Raw genomic sequence first — 20,859 nt, forward strand, 5'->3', positions numbered from 1 at the left:
TTTTTATTCATTTACTTTTCAGTCAACACACACACACACGGTATGTAAACTGAGCCAGCAATTGCACTTAATGATGCGCTCTCGCTAATATCTGTCGAACAGCGACCTCTAGTTAAGGAAGATCTCTGTCTAAAGATCTCAATTGAAGACGCGCTCATTGATTCAGATCGGAACTTTAGGGCGGGTTTTCGAATCTTTTGTTTGAAATCGGAACTTTGCAGGTTCGAAAAGTGTTTGTTTCAGATAGGCACAACGGAACGCTTTTTAAAAAAGCATTTTCATTAATGTTTTCATTACTTTTGGATTAAAGGGACGTTGGATAGTTTATAGGTCGAATACGAATGAAGCAAAGAAAGGTTTGGAGCCGGGTAAACCTGTATAAAAGCGAAGCCTAGCAAACAACTGTATGTAAATTACAAAGAAAACTTCTTTACAAATCAATCTATATTTTTGTACATTATATGGCTACATTTAGTATGGAGTCGTCCTTGTTTATTATTTATTACAGATCAAATACATCACGGCCAGCTTTCAAATGCATTTTTAAAATCATTCGTTTTTCCCACTTTTGTCTATAAGTGGTATAAATCTGTTTCTTCTATTTGCTAAATTTAGTATAATATATATATATATATGTGTGTGTGTGTGTGTGTGTGTGTGTGTGTGTGTGTGTGTGTAAATATGTTTTAAATACGTTTTAAAGGCAAAAACTCACCAAAAACTAAAAATTCTATTAGAAAAATGTAAGAAAATGTGAAATATTTTCATTTGGACATGGAATTAATTTGTAATAATTAGTACTTTTTATCTTAATGCGAAGCTGTATATAAAAAAAAAAAAAAAAAAAAAAAACAATAAAAATGTTTCTTTGAAAACGAAAGAATTTTTTTTTTTGCGAACGAACAAACTGGTTTAGTCGGATTGATGAAGGTTTCGCAGGCTTTTATTTTGAAAGCGAAACCCGCTCATCTCGACGCCGCTGCGCTGTCTTCGCTCTACTGGCAGGAACGGGCGCTCGCCGGAAGTGAGGTGGCCTTTCTCGAGAGCAAGCGAAAAATAAACACGTAACCGTCAGGCGGCCGCGACTACGAGACATCGGCAGCGACGCGATCGCTTTAGATGGAAGGATAGACGCGAGACGCGGTCATTAGATGCGAAACTCACCACGGGCCGTTTCTCTGAAGAAATACCGGATTCCTGCGGCTGAAGGTAAGACACACCGCGCGTCATGTCAGTCAGGACTGCCTCAGCTAGTCGGCCGGTCCACTCCCCGCTTCATACACATCAGCATATGGTGGGTTATTATACACGCTGCGGCGGATTTATTAAACGTCTGTTATCTGTAGCGTAGATTAATGACAGCCGTCGTGCCGTCTTTCGCAGTCTCTTCATCTAATTGGCGCCGCTTTCAGAGTCTGCAGCCAGGCATTAAACAGACAAACTTTACAAAATGCAGTGTATCTAAGCCTTAATTGAACTAATACGCGCTCTTATAATACGGCTAGTCGTTTAATGCGCACGCATGCTGTAATTCGCGCCCTTACTTTCGCTTCAGTTTACTAGAAATGCCTTTCCCAGATTATTATTATAATTATTATAATACTGGCTTATCAACATGTATGTTTGGGTGTCATTAAATGTTTCGCCCTCATCGTCGATTTAGTCCGAACCTCGTGTCCTTTATGATTTATTGGGTCCGTTTTATGTTAAATGCTATGCACTTGCATCAGAAAATAAGTACAGTGTGCTTATTGCATTGCAAAACACTTGGTAGGTTTAAGTACGTCGACGGTGTAATTCTGAATGCAATTACAGCTATAGATGAACAGTGTGAAGACCTGTATTTATGCATGCAATAAATGCATCGTATTAAATGGTTACTTTAAATGTAGGTACACGATGCATTAAGTTTTCTCTCCTCTGCAGTGAAAGATGGTGCGAGCCGCTCTTGTGACAGCCACCAGTCTGGTGCTGACGGGAGCAGTGGTCGCTCATGCCTACTTCCTCAAGCACCAGTTCTACCCGACTGTGGTATACCTCACTAAAAGCAGCCCTAGCATGGCGGTAGGTCGCCGGCTGTCATCGCTTCGTCAGATCTTTACGGAAAGGCGAGGTGAAATGTGATTTTTGACCCGTCTGCTGTTTCCTCGGCAGGTTTTATACATCCAGGCTTTCGTCTTGGTTTTCCTTTTGGGGAAATTAATGCGCAAGGTGTTTTTCGGGCAACTGAGAGCTGCCGAAATGGAGGTCAGCGTCTACACTTGAAATGTGGAATGGCAGAAAAAAACCACGTAAAATGTGCTTCGTTCTTATTTGTGTATTGTGTATGTTTTAGCATCTGATTGAACGCTCCTGGTATGCGGTGACCGAGACCTGTTTAGCCTTTACAGTCTTCAGGGATGATTTCTCTCCTCGTTTTGTGGCCCTTTTCACTTTGCTGCTTTTCCTCAAGTGCTTCCACTGGCTGGCTGAAGACAGGGTGGACTTTGTGAGTGAACAACAAGATTGCCAAATTATTTATCATATTTTATAGCTTTAATCTATTATAAAGATTGTTTTTGAATACAGTGTTTTTTTAGTATTGTGTGTGTGTATATATATATATATATATATATATATATATATATATATATATATATATATATATATATATATATATATATATATATATATATATATATATTATTATTATTATTATTATTATTATTATTATTATTATTTATTTTTATTTTTTTTTTAGTTAACCTTTCAATATGAGCGCTTAAAAAATATTTTATAAATATAAAGATATTTTATTTTTTTATTTTTATGTGTTCATATTGAAAGCTTAACTCTAATTTGGAAAAAGTATTATTAATTTTTACAGTTTATATTTGTATGTTATTAATAAATAATTTTTAAAAGTATGTTTTTGTATTTTTTGTGATGTAAGAACATTGGGAGACTACACCTAATTAGAATAATGTTTTTTTGCATTTTTATATATATATATATATATATATATATATATATATATATATATATATATATATATATATATATATATATATATATATATATATATATATATATATATATATATTAGGAATTAAATAATTTTTTTATACATATTTTATAGTTGTCTAATCTGTAAAAAAAAATATATTATATTTCATTATACTTATTTCTTAAAGTTTTTGTTTGTTTTAAGACTTTGTTTATTTTACTTTAGATGGAAAGGAGTCCAAATATCTCCTGGGTCTTCCACTTCAGAGTTCTCTGTGAGTAATTTGTCACTGGATTTGCTTCGGCCTGTGTTCTGCAGCACAGAATGCATCTCTTATTTCCTTTTTTTATATATATATATGAAACTACTTTGCCAACTCATGCAAATTTTGGAGCCGCACCTGTTTCTTGAATTTAACGGCGTTTGACGGCAGACTGCCTTATTTGCACTCGGCGTTGTGGTTCTCGCATCATTTCGTGAGCGTGTTCTTGTCTCTCCGGTGCAGCTCTAATGGTGTTGCTGGGAGTGTTAGACTTCCTGTTTGTCAATCACGCGTGTCACAGCATCATAACCAGAGGAGCTTCAGTCCAGCTGGTTTTTGGATTTGAGGTGAGCAGCATTTTAAGCACACTTTTAGTTTGAGATCCTGCCAAATAAATGTAAGAAGCATTATTACGTGTCGCATATCATGTTAGCATGTTTTTTTAAAAAATGATGCTTTCTGCTCGTCTTTCAGTATGCGATTCTGATGACTATGGTCCTGACCACCTTCATCAAGTACACCTTACACACAATTGATCTGCAGAGTGAGAACCCGTGGGACAATAAGGCCGTCTACATGCTGTACACAGAGCTCTTCACAGGTACGTCCCAGAGAGGCATGTTTTCATCACCCATTCGCAGCCTGACCGACGTTATATGTATCCTTCTTCAGGTTTCATCAAGGTGCTTTTGTATATGGCGTTCATGACCATAATGATCAAAGTGCACACCTTCCCTCTGTTTGCCATCCGACCCATGTATCTCGCAATGAGGTGAGTGATGAATCGTCAGGTTCCAGTGAAGCTGGTGTGTTTTGAACGGTTTGTCTCATTTTTTTTTGTTTCGCGTGCAATGTGTTTATTTCAGGCAATTCAAGAAGGCAGTGACAGACGCCATCATGTCTCGACGAGCCATTCGTAACATGAATACTCTGTGAGTACCTCTCTGAAATCATTTTAATTAACCTTGATATAATATACAAGTAATTTGTTTCGCTTTTAGTTATTTATTTTATTGTGCCTTTTTTAATTCTGTTATTATTGTCATTTTAATGTTCTCAGTATTTAATCATTTATTTTTAATTTAAATTATGCCCTGTATTTAAATTCTCAAATATGTGCGAGTGTTATTGTTTAAATTTAAATTAAAATTTTTACATTTTAATTAATGCAGTGTAATATTTTTTGCTTTATTTGTATATTCTGGAAAAATGCATGTAGTTTTAAGGTGTCCGTGTTACAGGTAAATATATATTTAAGTACTAAATAATAATAATTAACTCCATGCACTTGCGCTTTGTGGTTAGCGTTAGAATTAGGGCCAAATGCATGAAATTCTGCATAATTGTTACCATAATAGCAAGTACATATAACATGTAACAAGGACACCTTAAAATAAAGTGCTACCAAGATTTTATTTGTGCATTTTATTATTCTTAATATTTGTAGTCTACACTTTCTCTTTTTATCATTTCTTTGTGTTTTTTTTCTTATCAGTTGAATTATTTTCACAGTGCTTCTATTGTATATTTATTTTTCAAATATGTTAATAGTTTCAGTAATAATTTCCAGCTATGCATCACCATCCGCCATGCTTTGTTCCAGCTACCCAGATGCCACCCCTGAAGACTTGCAAGCCACAGACAACGTGTGCATCATCTGCAGAGAGGAGATGGTGACTGGAGCCAAGAAGCTGCCTTGCAACCACATCTTTCACTCGAGGTCCTCTTCCACTATTTACGGGAGAAAAAGCAGGCTCTTTTGGTGTCTTTTTGGTGCATCTTTTAAACGCTTTGTTCCTCTCGCTGTAGTTGCCTTCGCTCATGGTTTCAAAGACAGCAGACGTGTCCGACCTGTCGTATGGATGTCCTCCGAGCGTCCCAGCCAAACCAGACTCCTGCCCCAGCTCCTGCGCAGGCACCCGCCCCTGCTGCCCCTGCTAATGCCCCCATACCTCCACCCGTCAATGGTAAAAACACCGAGACCAGGCCGACGGAGGCCGCTGATATTCGGCTGTTTGCGCACCGTTAACCGTGCCTCATTTTCTGCGCAGTCGCTCCAGGTATGATGCCTCAGTTTCCCCCGGGTCTGTTTCCCTTTTGGGGTCCCTTCCCAGGCGCGCCTCCTCCTGCTGCTCCGGGTGCGCAGGCGGCTCCTGACGCTCCGCAGACCAGCACCGCTGCGACACAGGCCCAGGGAGCAGGTCAGCGACTCTTAATCTGTTCTGCCTCGCTCAAAAACCATTATGATCCTCATAATATGATGTGTTGTAGAGTCCGGAGCCAGCAGCTCGACCCAGCCAAACGCAGACGGGGCCTCTGCTGCTCCCGGAGCAATGCCGGGATTCCCTTTCTCCATGCCTCCACCTTTCCCATCAGCTCCATGGCTGCCAATGCCTCCCCCTCCACCCTTCAGTACGTCCGAGCGGTCAAATTTCGGCATTATGAAAATAAGAACTGTCAAACGTGATTTAATCGCATTCAAAATGCGTTTTTCGTTTACGTAATATGTGTATGAGCGTATTTGGGGGCAGTCGAGTCATAACTGCCCGCGAAGTCCCTTCACTTTCACTTACGTATGTGGGTCTAAGAAGTCAAGATGTCCACATCAAAAGAAACTTACAAAATTTATTTTATGTATATAGAAAGTAAGTGTCTGTTTTTTAGGCTTTAGATTAAGAATAAAATTTTGAAATTTGGTTGAAGTAATGTTACACTGTCATTCAGTGTAATACAACATTATTGTAAACAAACAATATGCTTGTTCTGACTTGTACATATTAAAATATACAAAAGAATAAGGGAGCATGTAAAATTTTACTTAAATTTAAAAAACTCATATTTTATATATATATATATATATATATATTTATCTTGAGGTCAAAGTAATATCATAAATTGATAATTGTTGTAAATATGCCTGGCAAAATTGTTACATTTTAGTGGGTGTTTTCTGTAAACCCGGAAAAAAAGTATCCTATTTATTTTTTGCTCAGGAAAAACAAAATTGCAATTAAAATAAAACAGATTTTTTCATCTTTGACCCTTTTATAATCACACACACATGCATGTATATGTTGTTTATATGTAAAATATATTTCATTACAATAATTGTTAATTTATACATGCATGTATTATGCAAACAAAAACTTCTTTTGCATGCAGTATAATAGCGATTAATCATTTTTACGACACTAAATGTGTTTGAAAAATGCTGTATTTGAGTAATGTGTGACTCCTGTGTCCGTCAGTGTCCTCCATGCCGCCGCCGCCATCGACTCTGTCCACGATGTCCGAGGCCGAGCTCAGAGAGCTGGAGCAGGAGGGCAGGCGAGGTCTGGAAGCCAGGCTGCAGTGCCTTCACAACATCCACACGCTGCTGGACGCCGCCATGCTCAACATCCACCACTACCTCAGCACGGTGGCGACGTTAAGGCATGCCAACACGGCCTGAGGCGTCATGTTTAAAAAAAAAAAAAAAAAGAAGTGGCACGCCCGGTTCTTGCTTCTGAAATCCCCGTGTTTTCTTCTTTTCTTTTTCACTTTCTGTTTAGCCCTCCAAGATCAGAAAGCAACGCTGGCGAGGCGAGTACATCGGTGAACGCGGAGTCCTCTTCCTCCGCGGGCAACACGGAAACTCCCAGTCAGGAGAACGAGGCTCAGAGCGGTGAGAAGAACGATGACGCCACTTCTCACATGACTGACTGGGCTAATATGAACTGTTTGTGTCTTTTTAGTGTCACATGATTGTTCAGAAAGCAGGTTTGCTATTCGAGAAACCTTTACTTAAAGAGCCCATATAATGGGTAAAGAAAGAGGTTGAAACGCATGCAAGGTCAAAAAAAACTGTTTAATTTGCATTTACTTTGCCTTATTTGTTCAAAGACTCCCAAACATTTTTTTCCAAACCCCTCGGCGATTGGTCCGATTTTATTTAAAGCAGCGCTTTTGAGCTTTTAACGCACTTTGTGGGCGAACAATGAATTTGAAATATATAAACATTAACATTCGTCCGGAATAGATACCATTATTATTAAATGAAAAACAAAATTGCGTGCTAAATCATGAGTTAAGGAAATGTTTAATTAAACAAAACTTTGATAGAACGAAGCATTTAAATAACCAGTTTATTCTGAAATAATTATATGATTATTAAATTAAATATTAGCTAATTGAATCAATAAATTAAATGTATCAATATATTTAGCAAAATTGCATTAAAACCCAAATGTTATTATTTAAAATATTTCACAATATCCTTTTACACACTACTGCCGATATTTAGGTAACACTTTACAATAAGGTGTGATTTGTTACCATTAGTTAACTGACATGAACAAACAGTGAACGGTACTATATTAATATGCCATATAATACTATATTTTGATTGTAATAATGCATTAGTAAATGCTGAAATTAGCATTAACTAAGATTAATAAATGCCTGTGAAGTATTGTTTGTTCACGTTAACTAATGAACCCTATTGTAGAGTGTTGCTAATGTTTTGTGCTCCTTCAAAAAGGCTGCTTTTCATAATATGCTGGAAAAAAAAAACGAAAGGCATCCATTCGACCGATCGTGTGTTTCCAAAGCAAATATATTTTTTCCTAATGTTAGCGGGCACTTCACGAAACCACCATTCGGCAGACGCTGATGTTGTGTTCTCTGTCGCTCATAGATGGATCCGTAAATGGAGCCACGGGCTTCTCTCCACCAGACTCGACCACAGCGGCGGACAAAGACAGGAAGGAAGGAGATGAAGACGAGGACGACGGTGAGCCCAATGCCGCCGAGTTGAGACGACGTCGCCTGCGTAAACTGGAGACCGCTCTGGAGAACGCTCCTGACCACTGATGACGTGAACTGACTTCTGACGGTAGAAATGCTTCTTACGGACTCCTGGGCACTTGGCGCGTCGATGTCAGATGATCTGAGGAAAACTGATGAGTTCTTAGGTGTTCATTTAAAACGAGGCACATCAAGGCTCTTCCCGCTGTATGGAGGATTTGTGAGAGGAAGATATCGGCGGAAGACAGAAAGGATAAAAAGCTCCTTGAAAGACTGCCGTGACGTCGGACTCGAGTTCCGGTGAGACTCTCCTCTCTGAATGTGATTCGTCTCTCACGGGAACGCGGTCTGTTGATTTTCTTGTGTGCCCTTAAAACTCATGTTTTCCCATTCTTCGTGTATTTTCGTTATTTCTAGTGCTACATCGTAGATTTTTTTTTTTTTCCTGGATCAACGTTGGTTATAGTTAAAAGATATCCATGAACCAAATATCTAAATTAACTCGCTGTACATAATGTATAAAGTGTTTTAATAGGAGGATCTGTAAATACTGCACAATAAATTGTTCAAACCAGACATTATGTCTAGTGAGTTTATCAGCTACTTTTTTTTTTTTTTTTTTTAATAATACTTTTATTTGACAAGGACTGAGTTAATTAAATTATATTGATTTTACAAAAGATTTGTTTCAAATAAATACTTTTGAAACCTGGACAAAAATGTTTTTTGAGTCGCAAATTGGCATATTAATAATAATTTGTCTGAAGGATCACGAGATGGGAGTAATGTTACTGAAAATTCACAGAAATTTCAATGTTTCATAATATTGTTTTAAATCAATGCATCCTTTAGAGAGGACTAAATGAAAAAAAAAAATTCTCATCCAAAACTGCAAAGTCTGTCCTACTAATGATCATCTAAAAAAAAAAAAAAAAAATTCTTTAATTGTATTAAGATTTTTATGACCAGATGGTGTTTTTTTTTTTTTTTTTTTTTTTTTTTTTTTTTAAACAGTGAAATTCATTTTCACAAATATTACGTTTCTTCTGAAATCACGAGGAGACCAATTCTGAATGCGCCAAAATGTATAAATAGCAAAGTACAAATTATATGGTTAAATTATTATTATTTTTTTATTATTAAAATACATTGTCAAATAACAGCTCACGGTTAGTACCAAAATGATTGCTTTCCTATGCACCATTTAAAATGGAAAAAAAAAAAATAGCATCCGTTAATACATTTCAGAGATACCCTTATAAAACGATGAAAACAATTAATCCTTATAGAAATATAATTAAATGGTCCCTTTTATATCACAAGCGTCTAGTCTTTAAAAAGTCAAGGTGCAACTTCAGAAGCACAGAAGCTTCTGGTGAATTTTAGTGCAAACGAACCTATTGAGCTACTCAACAGGAAGAGGTAATGCTGTGCTGTTGCCTGAGAAGGTCAGAGAAGATCTCTGCAGCGCTGCGTGTGGTCAGGTCTGCGGGGTGGAGTACAGAGAGTGGTGCTGGTCGCTCTGCTGAGTCCGGTTGAAGAGGAGCGGAGTCGTCTCGCCGGATCCGAACCAGCTGGTAGAAGGAAGCGGAGCTTTAGTTAGACCTCTGCATCGTAACGGATCCCGCAAGCTGTCGAATGTTAAACATCCCATTACCTGCTGTGAGGATTGATACCGTGACTCCAGAGAGAAGCCGCGTCGTCATCCGCTCCACGAGGATCGTCGAAGAAATACGAGCGTGAGCCTCGAGTGCTGCACATCGCTGGGCTGCAGCTCTGAAACGAAGCAAGCGAGCAGCTCGACGTTGGGACACTATTTTGGGGCCTATTTTTTTATGCAGTTACATTAAATTAGTTTTGACGTCATTTTAAAGCATTGAATCAAAATGTTTTTCAGAAACACAGAACCAGCACGAATACTGCCGTTTCTTAAAAGGTGTTTCTTATACATTTGTTTGATCACAAATACAGCAAAAATATTAAAATGTAAAATTAGTTTTAAATAGAATTGAATAACTATATCGTAACTTTATAAACTTAACACATTCTTGATCAAATTAAAAGGTATTTATTTATTGAAACTTATTCATTAAAATATTATTGATTTAAAACATATTTATTGATCAAATAAAGTATACTAATTTATTTAAAATATTTTTGTTACTACATGAACATTCTTAAAAAAAAAAATATATATTATATATATATAATTTTTTTTTTTTTATCAAAAATAATACATTTTTTTTTCTTACTATATAAACCTGACCCACTGAACACATTCATGATCAAATAAAAGCATTTATTTAAAAAAAATGTATGCATCAAAACACCTGAAAGGTAGTGTATTAAAAAACTAAAATGGAAAGCAATAGTCGGTTGAATAAAGTTCGGCAGACCTTTTCTTGAGGAGGCTGACGAACTCTGAAGATGAGAATGAGCAGACTGGTAGGAAGCAGCTCCCAAATGAAGAGGACAGCTCCGAAGATAATGTAGCCTCTGTCTCCAAGCTCACTCTGAAGATCAGCCTTTGAAAACGACACCAAACGTCACAAGCGGACCACTGACAGGAACACCTTTATTATTAGCCACCAGTCTGCCCACCTGATCGGAGATGTTGTACCAGTCAAAGTCAAAGGCCTCAACTTTATGGTTTTGAGACAAAAACAGCACAGCGAGATTGTAGCACGCCCTGCTAGAGAAGAGCAAGATGACGCCCGCCCCCAGCACCGCCGTCCGGCAAAACCCCTGCAAGCAGAACAACTACATGAACGGCTACGAGCGACCTTTTTGATCCCGAAGCCGGTCTCTGTAAAACACTAATCATTCTCAGTTACCCGGTTAAAAAGCATTTCTGTCCAAACCAGGTGAGAAATACGCACTGTTTACAAATCTAAATAAATATATATACACACACCACACACTTTTTCCACTGTAGGAAGTGTTATTATAGATGATGAAAACGCAGCTTTTCACTTCACAAGATAATAACTGACGGACTGGAGTATAAATATTATCTGGAAACCTTAATGCATGTCTTTCAGGATTATCTGCGAATAGAAAATTCGAACGAATATAACTTTACACTTTATTTTGACAGTCCGCTTTAGACCGTCTACTAACTATAAGTGACTTAGTAACTACGTGTCAACTAATTCTCATTAGTTTGCAACTACATGTCTACTAACTCTTAGGGTTAGTATATTAAGTTTCTGATAGTACCATCAAAATTAAGTGTTCGAAAATATAAAGCAGACCATAATGACTGCTAGTTGACATGCAGTTACATTCTCGATCAAATAAATTATTAATTTCTTCAAAAACTCATTTATTTAAAATATTATATTAAAAAAATGATTTTAAAAACATTAATTTTGTAAAAAAATTTAAATATTAAAAAAATTATATAGTTTAATATTATATATAAAAATAATTATAGAATATTAAAAAGTGTATACAGGTATTTAAAAAAAAAATGAACATTCAGATTTTCACTTCACAAGATGATTTTATCAGCCGTTCAGACTCTCGTTCCGACGGCACCCATTCGGTTTAGAGGACTGGCTACGATTTCTTTAAGCGGGCGCAAGGTGTGTACCTTGCTGCGTAGATAAGGGGTGGTAGGAGGCGAGGATCGGGTTAAGAGGAGCAGAGATGTGGCCAGACACACAGCTTCCAGAATGAACAGCAGGTCGTTGACTAGAACCCGAAGCAGAACCAGCCTAAAAGTGTCGCCGCCGGCTCCGTGCTGTCCGAGGCTCGCGCAAACTATATTGACACACAGGAAGACGACGCTCATGGTGACATACACACACCGAGCCGCCCATCTAGAAGTCAAAGTTCACACACAGTTCTCATTAAACGCGTAATAAAGGTGGCATCCATTAACGCGTTGATATGGAAATCCACTCACAGTCCTTTCCTGGGCTCGACGTGAAACACGTCCCTAACTTTGAGCAGCTCCTGTCAAAATGAAGCACAGTTATTAGGCCCCGGGTCGGTTTCCGACCTCTCTTCATATACCGTCTCACCTGAGTGAAGTAAATGTTGAAGAGACTCAGCGTGAAGAACTGCAAGCACACCGGGAAGCAGTAAAGGAGCCAGTAGGCCGGAGTGGACAGGTGGTTGGCCGCGAGGGCGTTACGGAAATAAAAAGAAAAGAGCGTCGTGCGAAGCGCTGCCCAGAAGAGGCAAAGAAACAGAAAAATACTCTGGTAGCTCCATCGCTTATGCCTGTACAGCAACAGCAGCCAAAGCTGAACGAACACCACTAAAAACAGGCCCCCGTAAAGACAAGTGTAAAGGACCGTGACCCCCAGCTCTACTGAAGGGGCCACGGCTGGCTTTATGGGGGAAGGCGGGACCGGAGCCTGCATTACGATGAAAATATATTAAAATAATACGATACAACGCATAGATTTAATAACAGGAAATAAAACAGAAAGTGTGCAAAATGCTAATCTTGAACGCATTCACAAAAATGAAAAAGTCATTTGTGGCATGTTCGTCGTTGATATAATATTCCGTCGCGTACGATGAGGATCAAACTACGCGACGGGGAAGAGAAAACCAAAAAAGCGGAGTCTGAAATGTCATTTCTCGGTGATGGGCACCTGCAAAATAAAATAAAAGTAAAGTGGAGTTAAAATAAACACAGCCAAGCTTTACGTAGCAACAAGTCAAAACGTAACACATTATGCCTCATCAAACGCCGGTCGTTTATCGTGACTGTAACGTTAACTGACTTTGACAGCCGCGATGACAGCCCTGACTTCGTTAGAGCCGTTCTTCATCTACCCGATAGATTGTACCGCGCAAATTAAAATCCTTTTAGACCGTTTAACTAATACTGAAAGCCCCGACCCGACTTTAAACTGACCTAAAGTAGCTAGCTGAGCGGCTAACGTTGCTAGATTGAGTTTAAAATCGAGTTGCTAGTTCACAGGTCGGACCGGTTTTAAAATAAATATGCGACGCGCGTTAATATAAACCGCTTTAAATATTACTAGATTGAATTGGACATCACCTTGCGAACGGCTGAGGTCGTGTAATCGACGTAACAAATCCGATAAATCCTCATCGCTTGAGTCCCGTTCGTGTTCATCGAACCAAACCATCGCTGCGCGCGACATCTAGCGGCGCACGCTGGGAAAGAAAAACGTCAACAAAAGAGTCTTCCGCCTTCCGTCGAGACCACGCCCACCCCACGCGTCCTAACTTCCTACCTGAACTTTTAGCGGTACAGAAGACCAAGTTGTTTTTTTTAATGAGTGCAAAGAGGAACAGAGAGACTTCCGCCATTACGAAAACACGATAGCTTTATATAATGCGCGCGTGTGCGTTGTGGGCGTGGTCTGCTGTATACCCGGGCGGGGTTTATAACAAGCTAGGCGTGGCTTGCAGTCTTGCAGGAAGCAGACCTATCATGAAAAAAACGCCCATTGCTTTACTTGCGCTGTACTGAGAACAGGAAACGGCGGTTAGTTCAATTTTACACCACCAATAACCGTCACTACGAGCTGTCATTTCTATTTGTCATCTTGTTTCGTACCTGTAACTGATAAATAAACGCAAATCAGTATTCTGGTTCAAATAGCAAAATTACGCGTGCACTCCACCGCAACAGATGAGCTCATCGTCTCATAACTTTATTAATGTGTTATGTTTTGAGGCAGTTCTATGAGAAGTACGAATAGATTCAGTGAGTCAGAGCTGGTTTGTCGTGTAACTCCTGGCGTGTTAGTAGGCGAGGTTCTTCTTCCTCACTTTTTCCTCTCTCTCTCTCTCTCTCTCTCTCTCTCTCTCTCTCTCTCTCTCTCTCTCTCTCTCTCTCTCTCTCTCTCTCTCTTTTTCTTCATTATACCGCACTGTGTGCTGTAGTTCTGCAGCCACGTCGCAGACAGAGACAGCATCGCCCTCACAAACCTCACCGTGTTCAGCTGGACCCACGACACCTTCATCTCCTCGTACGGTTCGTCGGGCAGGCTTTTTATAGTAAAAGTAGTTACTCGCCGCGGATAAATAGAGAGTAGTTCTCCGCTGTAGTCATGGTGAGTATAGCCCGCTTGCTAACTTACGGCTCAAACTTGCTGGCTTAGTGCTTTTCTTAAAGGTTACGAGAGCTTTCTTTTGCGTTTAAGCGTTTAAGTTTGTTCTACACGGTCTCTCCTGATCTTCATGAAGGTTTGGTAGACAAACGTTTGTTCCAGTAATTGCTACTTACTCGCTAACCAGTCTGACATTGGAAGAAAAAGGGAAATATGGATGCTTATACAGTATCTATCTATCTATCTATCTATCTATCTATCTATCTATCTATCAACAGTCACATATATATATATATATATATATATATATATATATATATATAGGAGAAAATGGGAAATATAGACAATTAAACAGTATTATCAGTATACAGTAGTATCTATCTATCGACAGTCTATTCCTTTTAAATACAATATAATTGCTAATAACATACACACACACACACACACACACATATATATATATATATATATATATATATATATATATATATATATATATATATATATATATATGTAGGTATAGTAGGGTAGTTGACAAATAAAAATTATGGTGTGACATAGCAAAAATATGGGAGGAAAAACTAAACATACATATAACATGAGAAAATGTATGTACAAGTAGCACAAGAAAGGTTTATCTTCAATGTTAGTAATAATAGTTTTTTTTCCTCCACATTTCCCGTTTTTTTTGGTTACACCATAGTACAAATTGACACATCAGCTACCTATATACATACATATTATCTATCTACTATTATATAATATCATATGAAGAGTTTATTAGCCAAAACGGATAACTCGTGTTATCATGCTTGTATTGTGTTAGTTAGCTATATTAATGTTTTTTTTAATAGTATAGAATAGTTTGATTGATTTTTGAAGTTTTTTGGCAATTAAAACGACGACTTCTTTGCATAAATTACATACGCGTTACATGTGTATACACCCGTTGTGTAATGCTTTTGCATTTAATCAATGCCATAGGATCCAGAGGATGTGCATTTCAGATCAGAAGAACATTCGTTGGGTGAGGAAGAGAACGAGAAAGCAGCCTTCGAGAGGAAGGAGGATGGAGAGGAACACCGCAAAGCAGGGAGACCGCCGCTGTCCCGCATCCCTACCTTTCAAAGCTCCCTGGGCCGCAAGCGAGTCACCGTCCAGAGTGCAGAGTCATCGCCGAAGACGGATGGATCTATCCAGCAGAGCCAAAAAGAGAGAGCTGGCTCTACGGAGGCTGGACGAGTGAAAATGTCCTGCTCTGCGGGGAGAGAAACGGCGTTGCCCGTCCCATCGGCTCGTTCACACACAAGCCCCGCTGACGTTCCCTCACAGGGTGACTTATCTTGTCACGCCTCCGCTCTTTGGGCTCCGAAAATAAATCAATCTCTTGATCAAACGCCAGAGATTACAAAAGACTGCGATCAGGCCGACGCGTCACTAAAGCGACCCCCGCTCAGGAATGCCTGCGAGGCCCCTGATCTCGTCGTGGAGCCGGTTTCTGAATTCGAAGCCACGAGCGGAGAGACCGTCTCAGAGGACGAGCAGACGTCGTCGCGGGATGCCGCCGTAGAGGATCTCAGCTCGTCTCAGGCGTCTGGTCAAGCCTGCGAAGACGCTGAGGACGGCTTTGATGATGGAAGCGTGGGGCGATCGCATCGGATCGAAGAAGATGGCGGCACGGGGAAGGATGCGAAATCTGTGGAATGCGTTCCAGATAAGGACGACGGATCCATACTCGGCGGTCAAGATGAAACGGCTAAGATCAAGAAACCTTCAGATAGCAGAAAACGCTTTAAAGAAACACAGCAGGGAGGCGAAACCGTCAATACTACTCAGACAAAACAAGCCAAGACCAGAACGTGTACGCCCTCCAAGGTTAGGCGAACCATATTTCGCAAACATGCAATGGCCAAAATTAACGGGGTTTGTAAAAGCAAGCATGCTGTTATCGTTCATACGCGCCTCTAATCCTAAATAATAGACTTCATAAAGCGCTGTTTTGTTGAGGAGAGACGTGTTATTACTGTTTAAAGTAAACAGACATACAATTTTCTCTCAGTGGACAATAAAATTGATTAAAAAAATAAAGGAATCACGCTTAAAAAAAATAATTTTCTTATTCCCTATTCGTCTTGATTTCCAGAATAAATACTTAAGAAAAAAATTATGTGAGGCAATAATTCTGTTTTCTGAAAAAAAAAGCGATCTTTAGTGATAAGTAAAAAGTGATATTTATCTTGAATTGTTTATTTTTGCTTAGAAATGGAATAAGAAAAGTAATCTTGTTTTGCCTTCGAATTAAGTTTGTTTTTTACCCCATCATATCCAAGGTAATTTCTCTTGTTTTAGGCATAAACTCCATCATTTTAAAACCTTTTTAAAAAGAAAAATGTGCATTTTCACTTGCTAAAATTGTTGTATTGGAAAAATCCAATAAGTAAGAACGTGAAACACTGCAGTTCAGACCGGATTGTTTTTCTCTGGACTGATTTGTCTTCTTTGATTTGCATACGTATACAAATTTGAGACTAGTTGCCTTGGCAAGTATTTGTATCTCCATGAAATCCCAGCAGAATTTCAACAGGAGAGGATATGTGAAATTAAACGGCCCAAAAGTCATTACGTCAGTGTTGTTGCATGAGTAAACAGAAAGTCTTTAATGGTTTTCGTTGAATGCCGCTATTGTTTTCTATTGTTTTAGGAGACGAAAGGAAGGAGCCTTTCCCTTTTCTGTCTCTTGCCCACCGTTCTCCTTCTTTCGGGTGGATTTGCGTCACACATCTGGCAGTATGGAGTCCCTAAATCTGCGTCGCACCTGATGTCCCAGCTGGAGCTGCACTGGATGGAAAGTTTCTGGACGCCTCAAGACGCCTGCCCTTCTGACTGTAGGTGAGAAAACCGGCCCTTTTCGGTATTTAACTGGTGTGTCCGAGATGGTAACGTGTTTCTAAATTGCCCCTTATCAGACTCACTCTAGTTGAGAGCGTCCCCGAGGGCCTCCGCTTCCCTTCCGGCTCGCCACACCTGCCCAGCATTTCGGACACTTGGACTAATCTACTAAACGGAGCCAACCGCTCTGTCCACATTGGTGCGTTCTACTTCACGCTCCGAGATTCAGATTTGGGTCTCACAGAGCCCTCGTCTGTGCTGGTACGTTTCGGACACTTTACGCACTCTGGGATATTCGTTACCCTGCGTGCGATCTAATAGGACGGTATACTTTCCCATAGGGCAAAAAAGTGTTTAACCAACTGAAGCAGCTGGAACCGAAAGGAGTAAAGCTGAAGATCGCTGTAAACGCCCCTCAGACGTACATCGCAGACACGGACGAACTGGTAGCAACAGGTACTCAACGTCTCGCAGGCATAAATCGGGAACGCAGATGGTTTGGAATGGATGTCATGCGGCTTTTTGCCTTTTCTCTCAGGGGCTGAGGTCAGGGGAGTTGACCTGCAGAGCATCACCGGAGGCGTTTTGCACACCAAGCTGTGGGTTGTGGATAAGAAGCACGTGTATTTAGGGAGCGCAAACATGGACTGGCGTTCCCTCACGCAGGTACGCCTCATTCGGGCGACATCGTGCGTCATTATCTGACCGGACAAAAGGTTTCTGTTGACACGCAAGTACACCCAGTCAGTGTGCGTGCAGGTTCTGTCATTTAATGTGTTTGTGATTTTATTCATTCATTTGTTTTACATTCATTCATTTTGATTTTTATTGTTATTATTTTTATCCTGTGCATGTTATTAGATTGCAATGTCAAAATGGTTATTAACCCAAATAATCGATCTTTAAAAATATACATACGTATGCATTATTATACATTTCTCTAATAGGTAAAAGAGGTCGGGGTGTCCGTGGAAGACTGCGGCTGTCTAGCGCAGGATGCCTCTCGGATATTTGACGTATACTGGGAAGTTGGAGCACAGAAAAATGGATCTCTTCCTCATTTCTGGCCGGGCCGCTTCTCCGCTCTCTCCAGTTCTAAGTACCCATTAGCTGTTAAATTCAACGGTGTCCCTGCACGTGTCTATTTGTCTGTGAGTTGCGTTACTTTCACAAGTTGACTTCATTTGTTTGGTCTTCGTTTTGCCACAATCATAACACGTTTTCATTGCACGTTTCGTAATCATTTTTATTCAGCCCGCTCACATTTCCACTCATCCTCTGGCTTTCATGCTGGCTGATTTTCATTTGTTTCATGCGTTTGTTTTTCATGTAATTTGAAATGTTGTCTTTTTGTCATATTACCACCTTTGCCACCAAAAAACATTGCTTTTTAATGAATCCAGTTGCATGCATTATATATATATGGCCTATATCATCTTGTTCATTTTTATTTAATTCTAAACTTGACACATGCATTTTTAGTGTGTGCAGAAATGTTTTCCAAATATTACATGATCATGTTTGACTTGTTCTTGTAGAGTTCTCCTCCTGCTTTATCATCGTATGGCCGTTCTGACGATCTCTCAAGCATCTTGTCAGTAATCGCTGATGCTCAGCGAATCATATATGTGTCCGTGATGGACTACCTTCCCACGTCCCAGTTCTCAGAGCCCACTCGGTAATCTTTTATCGCTTGATATTGAGTCAGGGTTATTGCAGTTAACTACAGCTAAACTCGTAAAAAAGTATTGCTTTTGTACTTCATTTTAATTAACTAAATATAAAAAAAATACACAGCAGCTTTTTTTGTTTTAATGTACTAAAATAACTAAAACTTAAAATATTTTAAATTGTATAGAAATTTTAAAATGGACTAAACACATTTTAAAGAAGTATGTGCTGTTACGAAGTTACGACAAATTCACTAAAATTGAACAAAAAATTTTAAATACTGAAATAAAACTGAATTTCATTTGACTAATTTGTACTAAAAAAACTGAAACAAATAAAAAATAAGAATTCAGACATTTAAGAAAATTTACTAATTCGCTAAATGTATGAAATAATAATGTAAAAACAAAAGAAAAATTTATATATATATATATATATATATATATATATATATACACACACACACATATATATATATATATATATATATATTTATATTTATATATATATATATATATATAGAGAGAGAGAGAGAGAGAGAGAGAGAGGTATGCCAATGATACTAAATAATTTGAAATTTCTTTTTGCATGTGCTCAGTTATAAAGCATGTAGAAGATTATTGTGATGATTTGAATGAATTTTCTTGACTTCGATTAGGTTTTGGCCTGTCATCGACTCGGCCCTCCGCGAGGCGGCTTGTGCGAGGAATGTGGAGGTCAAGCTGCTGGTCAGTTGTTGGAGCCACTCTCCCGGCGCCATGTTTGTTTTCCTCCGGTCTTTATCGGTTCTCAACGAGCCCCCTCTGAGCTGCAACATTCACGCCGTACGTTTCTGCGCGCCCTTCGCATCTTCCGCATGCATTCTTTTGCCATCCAGCCTTCACTTGCGATTCATTGTTTCAATCGGTTGGTTTTCACAGAAAGTTTTCGAGGTGCCTTCAACGCGAGAGCAGCAGAGGATCCTGTATGCACGTGTTAACCACGCCAAATACATGGTGACTGATCGGGTTGTTTACATCGGTGTGTTTCCCCCTCGACGTGCTCGAATTTCACAGCACGGTCTCACTTGCATGCTTTTCAATATTCTAGCAACCTGGCGGCAGGTTTGGCGCCGCGTCATAAAAACCTGCCAACAGAAACAGTCAATGTTTACGTTCACAATTGAATCGCTGCGAATATGGGCTTTTGCAATAAAGCGAACGTCGGTTTGGTAATCCTGGTACGATGACTGATTGTTATATTGTGCTTTACAGGAACTTCCAACTGGTCTGAGAATTACTTCACCCAGACGGCTGGGGTTGGGCTTGTTGTGAATCAGACGGGTTCTGCGGTAGGGCAGGGCCAGAGAACCGTTCAGAGCCAAATGCAGGAGATTTTCCAGAGGGACTGGCATTCAGAATACGCTCAGACCCTCGCCGGCGTTCACGCGGAGCACTGCAGCGGGAAAAAGCTTACATAATATACCACGCTCTTTATTTGTTATGTTGCTATGCAGTACGATTGAAAAAAAGACAAACAAGAAAACACCAAAAACTCAAAACCCTGCGGCATTCCTGCCTACTGATAAATTATTTATGATGTATGTATTTGCCCAAATGATGCTGTGCATTTTTAACGTTTGTTATAAAATATGGCATATATTCATTCTAGGTTGTTGTTGTTTTTTTTTGAAGTGCATTTATTGTATATTAGCATTATGTGACATTTGCCGGAATAAGGACAAGGTCCTTGAGCAAGCACTGATCTCTGATGTTGAACTGGTTAAACTTGCATGTAAATGAAGTATTGTTGCAATGGGTGCCTTGGCTTTAATGACTGTAGGGATTGTTTTCAGATTAAACTGCCTTTTTAGTAAGAAAAACCTTGTGCTCTGATGTTTTTAATATTATTTAATTAAAAGATTATTTTTCTATTTTTTTATACATATATATATATATATATATATATATAAAAATGTATATATATATATGTATATATAAAAATATGTATATATATATATAAATGTGTATATATATATATATATATAAAATGTATATAAATATATATATATGTATATAAATATATATATATAAATGTATATATATATATATATATATATATATATATATATACATACACACACACACACACACTAATTATTTTAATTGTCCTTATGAATATTTCCAAAATATATACTTCATATATTTATATATAGACAATAAATATGAACAGTACACACAATT

General features: G+C 38.8%; 3 protein-coding genes across 4 annotated transcripts; 2 read left to right on the plus strand and 1 right to left on the minus strand.

Annotated features, from left to right (window-relative positions):
* Positions 1-1,005: 1,005 nt before the first annotated feature.
* On the plus strand, positions 1,006-8,609 carry syvn1 (synovial apoptosis inhibitor 1, synoviolin). The gene is made up of 16 exons (XM_043257863.1): positions 1,006-1,209; positions 1,927-2,064; positions 2,155-2,247; positions 2,336-2,488; positions 3,212-3,260; positions 3,492-3,595; positions 3,723-3,849; positions 3,921-4,020; positions 4,115-4,180; positions 4,852-4,968; positions 5,058-5,215; positions 5,300-5,449; positions 5,520-5,660; positions 6,497-6,680; positions 6,800-6,912; positions 7,924-8,609. Exons 2-16 carry the CDS (start codon positions 1,933-1,935, stop codon positions 8,097-8,099), a joined length of 1,863 nt encoding a protein of 620 aa, XP_043113798.1. The 5' UTR covers positions 1,006-1,209; positions 1,927-1,932; the 3' UTR covers positions 8,100-8,609.
* A 533-nt stretch (positions 8,610-9,142) lies between these two features.
* Positions 9,143-13,296, minus strand: gpr137 (G protein-coupled receptor 137). Of its 2 annotated transcripts, XM_043257486.1 has the most exons (8): positions 13,057-13,287; positions 12,062-12,643; positions 11,944-11,993; positions 11,629-11,857; positions 10,635-10,778; positions 10,430-10,558; positions 9,691-9,809; positions 9,143-9,607 (listed from the first exon to the last, which is right to left on the minus strand). In XM_043257486.1, exons 2-8 carry the CDS (start codon positions 12,404-12,406, stop codon positions 9,514-9,516), a joined length of 1,110 nt encoding a protein of 369 aa, XP_043113421.1. In that variant the 5' UTR covers positions 12,407-12,643; positions 13,057-13,287; the 3' UTR covers positions 9,143-9,513. The 2 variants fall into 2 exon arrangements, with proteins under 2 accessions (XP_043113421.1, XP_043113420.1); XM_043257485.1 differs by having other exon boundaries at positions 11,629-11,798; positions 11,944-12,643; positions 13,057-13,296.
* Positions 13,297-13,480: 184 nt separating this feature from the next.
* Positions 13,481-20,498, plus strand: pld7 (phospholipase D family, member 7). The gene is made up of 11 exons (XM_043257484.1): positions 13,481-14,080; positions 15,062-15,952; positions 16,779-16,966; positions 17,044-17,227; positions 17,308-17,422; positions 17,505-17,632; positions 17,914-18,117; positions 18,505-18,644; positions 19,296-19,461; positions 19,558-19,657; positions 19,891-20,498. Exons 1-11 carry the CDS (start codon positions 14,078-14,080, stop codon positions 20,094-20,096), a joined length of 2,325 nt encoding a protein of 774 aa, XP_043113419.1. The 5' UTR covers positions 13,481-14,077; the 3' UTR covers positions 20,097-20,498.
* Positions 20,499-20,859: the final 361 nt, after the last annotated feature.

Source organism: Puntigrus tetrazona, chromosome 14, assembly GCF_018831695.1.
Source record: "Puntigrus tetrazona isolate hp1 chromosome 14, ASM1883169v1, whole genome shotgun sequence".
NCBI lineage: Eukaryota > Metazoa > Chordata > Actinopteri > Cypriniformes > Cyprinidae > Puntigrus > Puntigrus tetrazona.